Source organism: Coregonus clupeaformis, chromosome 12 (genome assembly GCF_020615455.1).
Source record: "Coregonus clupeaformis isolate EN_2021a chromosome 12, ASM2061545v1, whole genome shotgun sequence".
NCBI classification, from domain to species: Eukaryota; Metazoa; Chordata; class Actinopteri; order Salmoniformes; family Salmonidae; genus Coregonus; species Coregonus clupeaformis.
Window position 1 is genome coordinate 10,365,743 of NC_059203.1, and position 15,152 is coordinate 10,380,894.

At 41.3% G+C, this 15,152-nt stretch overlaps 1 protein-coding gene across 1 annotated transcript in view; it reads right to left on the reverse strand.

Moving 5' to 3' along the window:
- Window positions 1-5,044: 5,044 nt before the first annotated feature.
- LOC121577741 (hematopoietic progenitor cell antigen CD34) overlaps window positions 5,045-15,152 on the reverse strand; it is a 31,814-nt gene continuing 21,706 nt past the window's right edge. The window contains exons 3-8 of the mRNA XM_041891590.2: window positions 13,110-13,288; window positions 12,923-13,003; window positions 8,619-8,739; window positions 8,471-8,523; window positions 7,284-7,433; window positions 5,045-6,451 (exon numbers count right to left, since the gene is read on the reverse strand). Of these exons, the coding sequence (XP_041747524.1) occupies window positions 6,269-6,451; window positions 7,284-7,433; window positions 8,471-8,523; window positions 8,619-8,739; window positions 12,923-13,003; window positions 13,110-13,288 (767 nt within the window). The 3' untranslated portion in view covers window positions 5,045-6,268. The remainder of the gene's footprint in view (window positions 6,452-7,283; window positions 7,434-8,470; window positions 8,524-8,618; window positions 8,740-12,922; window positions 13,004-13,109; window positions 13,289-15,152) is intronic.

Genomic DNA, 15,152 nt, shown 5'->3' on the forward strand with positions numbered 1-15,152 from the left:
TGCCGAAAATAAGGTCTGAGGTTAACACGGGCTTAACATATCTTATAAGTTTTGTTCTATAAGATAATAACAGTCAGTTAACATGACCTTTATTAATTATGAAGCCATTATGTGCTAATTCTGATTACATAAATGCTTCAAAATTCACAAAAAGTTATGTTATCCGATTAAGATTATCGCAGAGAACAAAACGTATGGATCTAAGTCTGTGTTTACCACAGACCTTAGTTTCGGTATATATCCAAAAACCCTACAAAACCCCATTTAATTTCCCCACAGGCTTTGGCCAACGAGCCATGGCGGAGTTAGCCTCTGTTAGTGCCTACAAAAAGACGGCATTACTATTGCTCTCTATACTAGTAGTTCTACAGTATTATATAATCCCTTCAGGCCTCAAAATAAACATATTCTATACTATTGCCTTGAACATGTTTACAATAGGCCTATGGGATTTTAGAAGCTTATATTAAACATTTTTATTTAACCTTTATTTAACTAGGCAAGTCAGTTAAGAACAAAATCATATTTACAATGACGGCCTACTCCGGCCAAACCTGGGCCAATTGTGCGCATTGGATAGGCTACATTATAAAAGATCTCACGACTCTCCCATACAACAACAAAAACAATGCTCTAAACCCAATCAGTGGCGATCTTCCGCTTCCAATGAGGACATGGTTCTCCCTAGACAAGAGGTGTCAAACTTATTTTGCCCCGAGGGGTGCGTTCGGTCTTCAACGAGGTCTGGAGGGCCGCACTGAAAATGGGTTATATTTCCTCGCTGTCAAAATTTGCAAAACAATAGTCCTCTATCCATCGTTTTTCGAATTTTCGATTCACTCTGATTGTCTAGCTTTCATTTAGGTGATTATTGGGGGGGAGGGGGCCTTAGACCGCTGCGCCACTTGGGAGCCCAGTTGGAGAGTATAGGGTACAAAAGCATTTTCCAGATATAAGTATTACACAATGTCTAATGTTCTTGGAGAAAGTGGTACTTGATGTTCTGTTCCCTCCTGTTTTCGTATGCGGGCGGGCGGGAGGAAAGGTTGTGCCAGTGAGGATGTTCGATTTAGCTCGCCCGGGTTCCCCCTGTGAGAGGAGTTTGATAGGGTTAAAACTGATTGCATTCGTTTTGAAACCGGGCTGCCTCCCGGGAGTGAGCCGGGTGCCCTTTTGAAAGCCGACGTCGAAGTCGGCGGAAAACAAAAGTGTATGTCAAGCATTTGGAGTAATGAGTTTGATTCAGTATTTTCACATGCAAAAGTGTTTATGATAAAAACGCATTACCTGCCTTTCCAAGGAAAACTACTTTGAAAATGTTAACATTAATTTAATGGAAAATACATGTTTTATGTTTCTCAAAGATTCATCATGCTGTTTTGTTGTCATTATGGCCTGGTGATTCTCGATTTGAGCCGGGCGCTCCTCCCTCACCGCTTTTGCCCGGTGACGTGCCAGGTGTTAGCTCAGTTCACCCCGGTTCAGTCTAATCCAACTCCCTCATTGTTCCTAAACTGTTATTGTAATGCCTTCTTCAATACAGCAGAGGGCAATATTATACAGAGTAGACACTGGCCTACACCAGTTGCCATTACTTTGCTGCGTAGTTTGATTTGAACAGCCATAAGAAGTAACAGGCTCCTTATCGTATCTCATTTTCTAATCGAAGGGTTTTGTCTGGCTTTGTGTGCTCTTTGCATCTCTATGCCTGTGCATTTTTACAACAAATTAAAATCAATAGACATTCATACATTCATAATTTCAGCACTGATTGAAAAAAAAAAAAAAAAAAATGGGTATGAGTACTGGCATGGCATGGCCTTTAGTTAACTTTTTTCCATTATGCAGATTAGTGGAATGAGAAGGTCTTAGACAAGTACTATCATATGTGCAATATATCAGTGGTTGTAGGAGGATGCGTGTTGATGTATTAGGATTGAAAGTGTATGTCAAAGGAATGTGTTACTTTTCTAGCAGTGCCTATATCATATTTTACATGCTGTTGACTTAATGACTGAGAGCCTGGGGGGTCCTGAGAGAGGGGGGGTCACCCTAATGCAGCGTTTCCCAAACTCGGTCCTCGGGACCCCAAGGGGTGCATGTTTTTGTTTTTGCCCTAACACTACAAAGCTCATTCAAATGATCAAAGCTTGATTAGTTGATTATTTGAATCAGCTGTGTAGTGCTAGGGCAAAAACCAAAATGTGCACCCCAGTTTGGGAAACCCTGCCCTAATGGAAGGGGAGAGGGGGGACCCTCCACCCTGAGTCATTGAGGTAGGAAGGGAGGGGGTACAGGGTTTTTTGAGAATGGGGGATGGTGAGAAAACAGTTTTTGCCCATTGCTCCTTACCTTATAGTATTTTATGCATGAGTCTCTGAGATAATGGATTCAAAATGTTATCTCTTACCCAGTACCCATAAAATGAACTTCAGGGTCAGCAGAAATGGGTGTACTGGGATAGACCTGATTGGTTGAAGGAGTCTGCTTTGTCTGCTCCTCTCTTCATGTCTGCACATGTGGCCCAGGAGATTGAGAAATTCTGCACATGTGGCCCAGGAGATTGAGAAGTCATGGTTCTACGCCATTGATATCAATTAAGCAGATCGGTGCCGCCATGTTTTACATCCCATTATTTGCTGTTTCTAGCTAAACAGTTACACTACGGGCTTTATAATCAGAGATTATTTTCAACTCCTTATTTTGATTGGTTGTATCTTTTGTACTAACGTTAACCAATGATGGAGACACATTTTGCCCTATAGAGATCCATAAATTATACATTTTGGTAAGTAATATTCTGACAATGCATGTCTGTACTGCACCTACATAATGGTGGGGTACAACTAGATAGAAACAATTTATCTTGAAGAGCTACCCAATAGGCCTACACTAATTGTTGCATCTGAATTTTTTTAAAATCCGTGATATGAATTTGAAGTAATCCGTTTGAGTTGTAAAAAAACAAAAACTAATTTGATTCGTCACAGACATGGGATGGGGGTAGACCCACAGCAGACCGCTCCCTAATTAATCATAGTTTGATCAATTAGATTTAGTTAGACCAATCTCTGATTTTCCTTTGAGATAAATTGACTTCCTAGATAGTGGTACATTGCCAAACTCAGACTAATCACTGGACGGAAAAGTTCAAACAACATAGAACGGCAAAGCTTTTGTTTAAGCAGTATAGAGTTATGCAATATCACATGGTTTGTATGACATGAAGTATATTCCAGGGGTTGTTTTTCTTTATATGGGGAGTTTGATATCATTTGTCTGCGCTAATGGACTGCCCTCTTCAATTCAAATCACAGGTTTTCAATGGGGTTCAAGTCCGGAGACTGAGATGGCCATTGAAAATGTTCGATTTTGTGGTCGATTTACATTTTTACACATTTTAGTCATTTAGCAGACGCTCTTAGCCAGAGCGACTAACAGTTAGTGAGTGCATACATTTTTCATACTTTTTTTTCATACTGGCCCCCCGTGGGAATCGAACCCACAACCCTGGCGTTGCAAGCGCCATGCTCTACCAACTGAGCTACACAGCACACGTCACCAAAAGAGATCACATTGACAGCACATCGGTCATTAATCGTCTATAAAGCCAGAACAGGTACTAAAGCCCTCACCGAATGTAATCAGTACAACTATTATTATACCACTTTATAAAGTATGACGTAGTAAATACATGTGGCAGATTCCTTTACATTTACCATTTATTTGTGTATTTTGATGTGCGCTTGGGGTTATTGTCTTGCTGGAAGATCCACTTGCGGCCAAGTTTCAGACTCCTGGCAGAGGCAACCAGGTTTTTGGCTGAATTGTCCTGGTATTTTGTAAAGTTAATGATGCCATTGACCTTAACAAGGGCCCCAGAACCAGTGTAAGCAAAATAGCCCCATAACATCAAAGATCCACCACCATATTTTACAATAGGTATGAGGTACTTTTCTGCATATGCTTCAGTTTTTTTATTTGAAAGCCACCACTGGTGTTTGTGGCCAAAGAGCTCTATTTTCATGTCATCTGACCATGGCACCGCCTGGAGTTTGCTAAACGGCATTGGCACTTGGATTTGAACTGGTGCTATGGTCAGATGACATTAATAAAATGGAGCTCTTTGGCCACGCACACCAGTGATGGGTTTCACGTCTAAATAAGGATGCATAAGTGCAGAATACTTCCGATGTATTCTGTACAGTACACATTGTGCAGGGGTTGCTCTGCATACACCTCCCTGGTGATTTAAATATTAACACCCATAGTTGTTCACTGGACCGTAGGGATCTACTTAAAGCCTGATGTAACTACTTTTATAGTACAGATGTAGGATCTTAATTTAAACCAGTTTGCTACAGCAGGAAAATAATCCTGCAGCATCAGGAAATGTGGATTATAATTAATGGACATTTGTGTAGGGGATGATACATTTTTCATAAGGGAAAATCAAGTCTGAAATTTCAAAGTGGAAATTACAAACTTCAGAAGCCTTTTTAAACCTAAAATATACTACAAGTTTGAAAGTTCTCCTGCAACAGGGTGATCAAATTAAGATCCTACACCTGTATGAGGGCAGTCCCACTAACTCTCATGCTATCCCTGTATCTCAGATGCTGGTCTGTTCCCCATAGAATAGGGTAGATCTATTTCTGTATGGACTCTGCAGCAACAATTAACACACATCATCTCTATGACCATAAACAAACATTTGTGGCTGTCATATGATCATGATGTCTAGAATGGTATTGCTAGAAATATACATGATTAGCATACACTGTCAGATAATTCAATGTCCATCTGTGGGTAAGTTCATCTGGCAATGCTAGTCAATACTGTACATGTTAAACATTTGGTTTATAAAGATTTAATAAAAGATCAGAGGCCCAAAACAGCTGGAGGAATCATAAGAACCCCATTGGAATAATGCCTTCACTTTCCCTAATATGGGGTCTATAAAGAGATGCAAGTTTGTGTGTGTGCCATGTTTGTGACATGGTCAGGCTAGTGTGACGTGGTCAGAAAGACAAAGAAACAGTAGCAACATTGACTCACAATTTATGGGGCACACAGATATTACAAACAGAGAAAATTGGCATATGTACACATGCAGTATTGTATGAAAACAATCAGTCATTAAAAAAACAATAGCTAAAATATAGGTTTACTTTCATCCATGTAACATACTGTATGTTTCATGATGAACTGATTTATTGAGGGCATAAAAAGTGTATTTGGAATGTTGAATATGTTATTAGGGGTTGTGTAGAAATCTAACGACAGTGCACCATAAGAGAGACTAATATTATTCATCGAATTCACCACACAAAACGTATGTCTGTCTGTTTTCCTGAATGATAAAATGAGTCTACCTGGTTCAACATTCTCAAAGACACAGTGGTAAGTCAGAACAGAAAAAAACATGTTTAAAAAAAACAGTACAATAGAAAGTATGTCTTGATGGAAATAGTGACACACTAGGCCTACTGTACATAATTCTGAAACAAATATACGGCAACCCCTCACACAACTTATGACAGGCCTTGATAAAAGGCAACAGGATTAAACTCTGATCTCTGCACTAGCCAATCATATTGATACTTATTTAAAAGCTGCCTATTCAAATCTCTTCAATAGTTTAAATAATCTCCATTGATTGAATCACTCTTTCTCCACTTCTTTTACCCAGATTTTACTTCTTACCTCGAACAGGCGAGTCAAGCAAACAATCACATAAGATCATACAAACAAATGAACCAAGCAATCAATACTTTAAACTACGATGACCCTTTGGTTCAAATGAGTCCATTTCAGATCTGCTAGTGTTTAAGATATAGCATATACTTTGCTTCATACTTGAATTTGGAAACAGCAACACAAACGGTCAATTTCGGTGATTTGTTGTCCTTTTTTTTTGCAGCGATTTATTGTTTCTGGACTGCAGTCTGTGACCCAGCTGTCCAGTCCCCCAAACTCAGCGTTTAGGCTCCTTCTCTGCCACTACTGAAACCTAATAGAGGCCAGTGATCACAATCTCTTCTTCACATTACAGACATCGTCATCATCGTCATAGTCATCAGTTTCCTCATTGTCATCATCCTGGGGGTCAAGGGTTGGATCAGGTAGGGTGGGGTGGGGTTGGATGTTGAATGTGTGTCAGTGTCAGAGTGCGGTGTCCCCAGGTACACTCTGAGAGGGAGAGGGATTGGGAATGTGGTGATGGAGGAATGGGAATGGGGCGGTGGGGGTGTCATTCAGAGCTTGTTCACATCTCGGTGTCGGCAACGGAGGTCTGGGTGGCGGAGTGGCCGTTGGTGGGGGGCGGCTGGCTCTCAGGAGACTCCCCGTTGCTGGTGGGCTTGTCCAAGGGCTCCTGGGGCTGCAGAGGGGCAACAGACACCAGGGTGTTGGCCTGGTTCTCCTCATCCACCTGGAAACCCTCTTCAGCCTGCAGGCACCATATAGATTAAATTAAAGGAACACTGATGGCAGGCTGGGCTGGGTCATAAGTGTTAGAGGTATAGAGCTTGGACTTACTACTGAAATAGTGTGATAACAGTACAGATTCAACTGAAGGAATAACAAACAACGGCACATCACATACAGTTTGCACTGAGTATGGAATTTAGGACATGTTTTATGTGTTGTTCAGAAAAGCAATGAATTAAATTAGTTATTTTCATATGACCTGTCAGCTATGTGTATGTATACACCTCAGTGTTGGTACTGAAGGGAATGTGAAGTTGAAGGTAAAGCCTGATGATGAGAGGATTAAAACACAATCGCTCTCTCTATGATGTAATTCAAACATGTATGGTGGAGACAGGGAGTCTGGGCTGAGGTTAGGATTGTTTGTGTCAATCAGATGAGGAGACTGAGGTTAGTTTATACGATGCCTATGACGATTGACTGTGAAAACAAGACGCCAAAGGAAGGCAGTTCCACATACTTCTCTCTAAACCAGCATATGGGTGTGGCCCGTATGAAAGCTATTTCAGACAATCTCATGAGGCTTTTGTAGGAGAAAAAAATTTAATATCTGTGGCCACCTGGCATGAGGATGAAAAAGAAACAGCAGAGAAGACTTAGAGCTATTTATGTGAATGTGGGTTTGAGTGAGGAAGCAACCAAAGGATAACCACAAGCCTTACCTCAAATACAGTCATAACATTTTAAATAAACAAGCAAGAGGTGCATCAACCACCCAATCTTCCCAATGAACTGGGTCCTTTACACAGTATTAGTTTTCCATGAGTCTCTCTCACGTCATGACCACTCACCAGTCTCGCTCCCTTGGGTGGTGGGTGGTGGGCTTTCAGGTAGTAACCTGCAATGAGCAGAATAGCCAGGAGCAGTCCAGTGAGCAGCAGGGAGACCAGCACCAGCTTGGAGTTCTTCCCCCAGCGAGGAACAGCCTCCTCAAAATCAATCTGGAGAGACAAGGAGCGTTATACACGTTAATATCAGGAATTCAGGGTTTTCATGAATAAATGTAAGGGGGAGGGTGAAAAAAGAGAATGTCAAGAGTGTGCAAAGCTGTCATCAAGGCAAAGGGTGGCTATTTGAAGAATCTCAAATATAATATATATTTGGATTTATTTAACACTTTTTTGGTTACTACATGATTCAATATGTGTTATTTCATAGTTTTGATATCTTCACTATTATTCTACAATGTAGAAAATAGTAAAAATAAAGAAAGGCCCTGGAATGAGTAGGTTTGTCCAAACTTTTGACTGGTACTGTACATGATGAGTTCTGTTTTTTTGTGGCCCCCATCAAAGTTGCCCATCCCTGCTGCAGAGGATGACTATAGGCTTTATGTACCCAGGGCTATAGTAAGGCTATACAGTATAGAGATAACTGACTGAGTGGAGAAAGGGCATAATCTCCCAACCCTCCACAGCAAAGTCTGAACACAAAGGTGCCATTGAACTGACTGACCAACATAATGAGAAAAATGTGGCTGGGTGCAGCTCACTTAACTGTTTAATGTGGCAAGGGGTTGTAAGGACGGGTGTAGGGATGGATCACAGAGTGTGTCTAATGTCAAAGGGACAACTTAGTTGGAGCATGAGAAGGAAACACCCATTCCTCATTCCCACTGGGAACAAAAATTAATTCCATCTGATTTTTTAAAATTCTGTTTGTCATGCAGCATCTTCCAGGCAGCTTGGAGCCGTGAGTGAGGAATCCTGTCTGTGGTGGAAGCGTGTCTCCTTGTTTATTTCACTGTGGTTAGATCAGGAGCCAAATCAGCACTGTGACTTTTCCTCACTTACCACTGTGCACAAATTAAAGCCCTTTATTGTAGGTGGGACTGCAGTGGCCACTGAACATAATGTCTTTCTCATGACTCAGGCATGAAGTGTATGTGGTGAGAATTATGTGAACTTCATATGGGGAATTGGAATACTCTGTTGTTTTACTGGTATTTAATTAGAAATAGAGAGAAGTGATACTCTACCTTGTCTTTTATATTGTCATTGTTGAACTTCTCTGCCATTCCTTTAGCATCAGCTGTGAGAAGGAACAATATGATTTGGTTAATGTTTTTTCAACAACAGACTATCAAAGTCATCCCACATCATTAAAAAGCAGAGAAGGAGACCAACCTTCTATGTATTGGCCAGAGATCAGGATTTCATTAGAGTTGTCCTCCTGGAAGACCTCCAGTTTACAGTCGACCCCACACAGGTGCTCCAGAACACTCTCAATTTTAGACCTGGTCTCTTCCTGTGGAAAGACCAGTTGGATTAATAAACAGTGTTTGCACTTGGGGCTACAGAACCTCTGGTTAGTCCTTGTCATTTAGGTAAGTATTAATTGTCATCCCGAAATGTGCTCACATACAGTACATTCTTGTGCATACACATTCACAACTATGGCTCTTTAGAAATGTACACCCTGAAAGGGCCCTACCCCATCCCATATCTCCCCCTTTCTTCCTCTCTCATAACCCAATAAATGAAACCAAAACATTGTGCAATTATACTCCACCCTATGTAACATGATCCAAATAGAGCCACCAGCCCCCACAGACAGCTCTGCTCAAACTCTTGATCCCAGCCCTAGAGCGGACAGCTGGTCTCATTACAAAGCTCACGGGCTCTGTGCCAAGGAAACCGGACCGCTCTCAAGGTCTCATCTGCTACGGCACTCAGAGCATGTAGAATATAATGCATGTACAGCACATGAACTATAATCTTTATATTGAAAACAGTTTTATTCACTTCTCTTTTCAAGTACTCTCTGTAAGGGGTTAGAATTGAGGGGTGAGGGGTCACTGGATGACATTATGTATTTGATAGCCTACTTTATGTTATCATTCAGAAATGTTCTATTAGACGTTTGAGTAGTTACTGTTAGCACAAGGTAAAACATGTTTTGCCTCCAGCCCCTGATGCAGCTATATTGTGTAATGTACAGCTAACAGTTTACCTCAGAACTGTATCAGTATTCATCAGTAATTTGTTTGTAATTGATTTATTTTAATTTTTTATATACCAATCTAAATATTATCCTCATATGATAGGAAACATACATGGATCTGTCATTAAAGATCCCCCACTTCAAAAGGAATGTGGTGTCTAACCCAGATGAAGCCAATCAAGTCATAAAGCTTAGCCTGGGCCTGATGTAGGAGTAAGTGTGTCACTGATTACATGCCATGCTGCAGGGGCTTTCCCATGCTAGCCTAGATGGAGAAAGAGAGGGGGGAGCCCGGTCCCATTCAATACTGTTACACAGGCCTCTTGATGGGGGATAGACTCCTCTATTCCAGGGAACCATTTAATACAATTTAATCTCGACTGAGTTCAGAGGAGCTGGAGCTCCAGATGGCAGGCAGACAGACACAGCTGAGAAATGCCAGACATCCCTTTCCTTACTTGGCCCGACCTGCACAGGGCAGAATTCCTGTTAGCCCAGCAGCCACTGCTCCAAGACAAGCAATTTAGTCTCCTCAACTTGCTCAATTTCCATATTATTCATTACAAGATTTAGTTGAGGTTTAGCGTTTAGTAAATGATTTGTCCCAAATACAATGCTTTTAGTTTTTGAAATATTTAGCACTAACTTATTCCTTGCCACCCATTTTGAAACTAACTGCACCTCTTTGTTAAGTGTTGCCGTCATTTCAGTCGCTGTGGTAGCTGACGTGTATAATGTTGAGCCATCCGCATACATAGACACACTGGCTTTACTCAAAGCCAGTGGCATGTCGTTCGTAAAGATTGAAAAAAAGTAAGGGGCCTAGACAGCTGCCCTGGGGAATTCCTGATTCTACCTGGATTTTGTTGGAGAGGCTTCCATTAAAGAACACCCTCTGTGTTCTGTTAGACAGGTAACTCTTTATCCACAATATAGCAGGGGGTGTAAAGCCATAAAACATAAGTTTTTCCAGCAGCAGACTATGATCGATAATGTCAAAAGCCGCACTGAAGTCTAACAAAACAGCCCCCACAATCTTTTTATCATCAATTTCCCTCAGCCAATCATCAGTCATTTGTGTCAGTGCTGTGCTTGTTGAATGTCCTTCCCTATAAGCGTGCTGAAAGTCTGTTGTCAATTTGTTTACTGTAAAATAGCATTTTTTCCCAAAGTTTACTAAGGGTTGGTAACAGGCTGATTGGTCGGCTATTTGAGCCAGTTAAGGGGGCTTTACTATTCTTAGGTAGGGGAATAACTTTTGCTTCCCTCCAGGCCTGAGGGCACACACTTTCTAGTAGGCTTAAATTGAAGATGTGGCAATATCATCCGCTATTATCCTCAGTAATTTTCCATCCAAGTTGTCAGACCCCGGTGGCTTGTCCATTGTTGATCGACAATAAAAAAAATTAAAAAAGTTATTCCACACTTACTTTACGGAATTCAAAATGACAATGTTTGTCTTTCATAATTTGGTCAGATATACTTGGATGTGTAGTGTCAGCGTTTGTTGCTGGCATGTCATGCCTAAGTTTACTAATCTTGCCAATGAAAAATCGTTAAAGTAGTTGGCAATATCAGTGGGTTTTGTGATGAATGAGCCATCTGATTCAATGAATGATGGAGCGGAGTTTGCCTTTTTGCCCAAAATTTCATTTAAGGTGCTCCAAAGCTTTTTACTATCATTCTTTATGTCATTTATCTTTGTTTTATAGTGTAGTTTCTTCTTCTTTTTATTCAGTTTAGTCATATGATTTCCCAATTTGCAGTACGTTTGCCAATCGGTTGTACAGCCAGACCTATTTGCCATCTCTTTTGCCTCATCCCTCTCAACCATACAATTTTTCAATTTCTCATCAATCCACAGGGATTTAACCGTTTTACAGTCATTTTCTTAATAGGTGCATGCTTATTAGTAACTGGGATAAGCAATTTCATAAATGTGTCAAGTGCAGCGTCTGGTTGCTCTGTCGCAGCCGGCCGCGACCATCATGGGCGGCGCACAATTGGCCCAGCATCGTCCAGGGTAGGGGAGGGAATTGCCGGCAGGGATGTAGCTCAGTTGATAGAGCATGGCGTTTGCAATGCCAGGGTTGTGGGTTCGATTCCCACGGGGGGCCAGTATAAAAAAATATGTATTCACTAACTGTAAGTCGCTCTGGATAAGAGCATCTGCTAAATGACTAAAATGTAAATGTAATTACACACCACAGACCAATAAATATTATTCACACCAACAACATAGGAATCACTACAAAACGTATTGTATGACCTCTTATACACAATATTAGGCCCAGCTTTTGGAACTGTGGTTTCCCTAGATATGGCTACTATATTGTGATCACTACATCCAATGGATTTGGATAGTGCTTTCAAAAAGAATTCTGCAGCATTGGTAAAGATATGATCAATACATGTTGATGATTTCATTCCTGTACTGTTTGTAACTACCCTGGTAGGTTGATTGATAACCTGAACCAGGTTGCAGGCACTAGTTACAGTTTGAAGCTTTCTCTTGAGTGGGCAGCTTGATAAAAGCCAGTCAATATTTAGGTCACCCAGAAAATATACCTCTCTGTTTATCACATACATGTTATCCAGATACTGACTGTTAGTACTTGGTGGTATATAGCAGCTTTAGGTGAGGCAGGTGAACCTGTAGCCATATTAATTCAACAGTATTTAACATGAGATCCTCTCTAAGCTTTACAGGAATGTGGTTCTGAATATAGACCACAACACCGCCCCCGTTGGCATTTCTGTATTTTCTGTAAATAGGTATTATCTAAGTGAGTTTCTGAGATTGTCAGAATATGAATGTCATCTGTTACTAGCAAATTATTGATTTCATGAACCTTGTTTCTTAAGCTACATATGTTAACGTGGGCTATTTTTAACACTTTTCTGGGATGCTTGATAATTTTTCTTGCTTGACTGGGAAACTTAGCAGAGGTAGACATACTCAGGTTATTTGTATTAATGCAGGGTGAGCTGCACACAGTGGACTTCATACTAGGGCACACCACCTCAGTACTAACAGTATTACTCTGGTTCATAGGCATATGAGTACTGCATACAATAGCTGTAGGATCAGCAGAGGCATTCCAGGCAGTAAGAGGGACAAAAATTAGGTCTTCCAACGGCCCTAGGATAATATACTTTTGCTGAATCATTATGACAACTCAGCGACACAATGGTAGGGATTAAATGAGCTGGATTTGGGTCATTGATAAGTCATTGTCTCAACGCAGCCTTATAATGCTGTGAAAGGATCCAGGAACCCAAATGATTTGGGTGGATCCCATCCTCCTTATAATACGAGCGTTGTTTCCAGAAGGTATCAAAATTGTCAATACATGTTACACCCACAGAGCTGCAATAGTCTTGTAGCCAGTTATGGAGGGCTAAAAGTCTGCTGAATCGTTCAATGCCACAACTTAGGGAGGGCAGAGGGCCAGATTTGCGTGCGTGTGGCGTGGACAGTACTTACACAGCTGGACGAGGCCTTGAGTTTCAGACTCACTACATCTCTGTCCTGGACCACTTCTTTATCAACACACATCACATCAGCCTGTAGAGAGAGACCAGACCACCTCAGTTAGACTAGAGTGTGTATCATTCATTCTGGACTTGGATTGGGTGATTTTGATGGTATTGTCACTGCACTCTAGGCTCACCTCTGGGATGAGCACAATGTCACTTGACTGGGAGGTCAGGAACTGCTGGGGAGCCTGGGTCTCCTGGTCTGGGTCTGTGATTGCTGCTTTACCAGCCTTCCCTGTGGCCTCCCTCATGTCTGTGGTGTCATCTAAAATACTGGGGAATACAATGATCTGGACATGGGGTGCATCTGCTTCTGAAAAAAGAAAAAACAGTAGTGTGTAATATGTAATATATATATATACATACATACATATCCTTTAAAAAATATATATTCCCCTTTATTAATTACCAACCCCATCACCCTTTCCCTAATTGGAGTAAACTAGTTAACAACAATGCTTAGGCCTCTACTTCCAGCTTATACTTACTATATACATTTTATGGACACAGTCAATTTTACAATAATTATATTTTGTTTGTTTCTTCTCCTGAACTTCTTCTACTCTCATTTTCATGATGTCCATCCGGTTTGCTTCTACAGTGGGGAAAAAAAGTATTTAGTCAGCCACCAATTGTGCAAGTTCTCCCACTTAAAAATATGAGAGAGGCCTGTAATTTTCATCATAGGTACACGTCAACTATGAAAGACAAATTGAGAATTTTTTTTCCAGAAAATCACATTGTAGGATTTTTAATGAATTTATTTGCAAATTATGGTGGAAAATAAGTATTTGGTCACCTACAAACAAGCAGGATTTCTGGCTCTCACAGACCTGTAACTTCTTCTCTAAGAGGCTCCTCTGTCCTCCACTCGTTACCTGTATTAATGGCACCTGTTTGAACTTGTTATCAGTATAAAAGACACCTGTCCACAACCTTAAACAGTCACACTCCAAACTCCACTATGGTCAAGACCAAAGAGCTGTCAAAGGACACCAGAAACAAAATTGTAGACCTGCACCAGGCTGGGAAGACTGAATCTGCAATAGGTAAGCAGCTTGGTTTGAAGAAATCAACTGTGGGAGCAATTATTAGGAAATGGAAGACATACAAGACCACTGATAATCTCCCTCGATCTGGGGCTCCACGCAAGATCTCACCCCGTGGGGTCTAAATGATGACAAGAACGGTGAGCAAAAATCCCAGAACCACACGGGGGGACCTAGTGAATGACCTGCAGAGAGCTGGGACCAAAGTAACAAAGCCTACCATCAGTAACACACTACGCCGCCAGGGACTCAAATCCTGCAGTGCCAGACGTGTCCCCCTGCTTAAGCCAGTACATGTCCAGGCCCGTCTGAAGTTTGCTAGAGTGCATTTGGATGATCCAGAAGAGGATTGGGAGAATGTCATATGGTCAGATGAAACCAAAATAGATATTTTTGGTAAAAACTCAACTTGTCGTGTTTGGAGGACAAAGAATGCTGAGTTGCATCCAAAGAACACCATACCTACTGTGAAGCATGGGGGTGGAAACATCATGCTTTGGGGCTGTTTTTCTGCAAAGGGACCAGGACGACTGATCCGTGTAAAGGAAAGAATGAATGGGGCCATGTATTGTGAGATTTTGAGTGAAAACCTCCTTCCATCAGCAAGGGCATTGAAGATGAAACGTGGCTGGGTCTTTCAGCATGACAATGATCCCAAACACACCGCCCGGGCAACGAAGGAGTGGCTTCGTAGAAGCATTTCAAGGTCCTGGAGTGGCCTAGCCAGTCTCCAGATCTCAACCCCATAGAAAATCTTTGGAGGGAGTTGAAAGTCCGTGTTGCCCAGCGACAGCCCCAAAACATCACTGCTCTAGAGGAGATCTGCATGGAGGAATGGGCCAAAATACCAGCAACAGTGTGTGAAAACCTTGTGAAGACTTACAGAAAACGTTTGACCTGTGTCATTGCCAACAAAGGGTATATAACAAAGTATTGAGAAACTTTTGTTATTGACCAAATACTTATTTTCCACCATAATTTGCAAATAAATTCATTAAAAATCCTACAATGTGATTTTCTGGATTTTTTTTCCCTCATTTTGTCTGTCATAGTTGACGTGTACCTATGATGAAAATTACAGGCCTCTCTCATCTTTTTAAGTGGGAGAACTTGCACAATTGGTGGCTG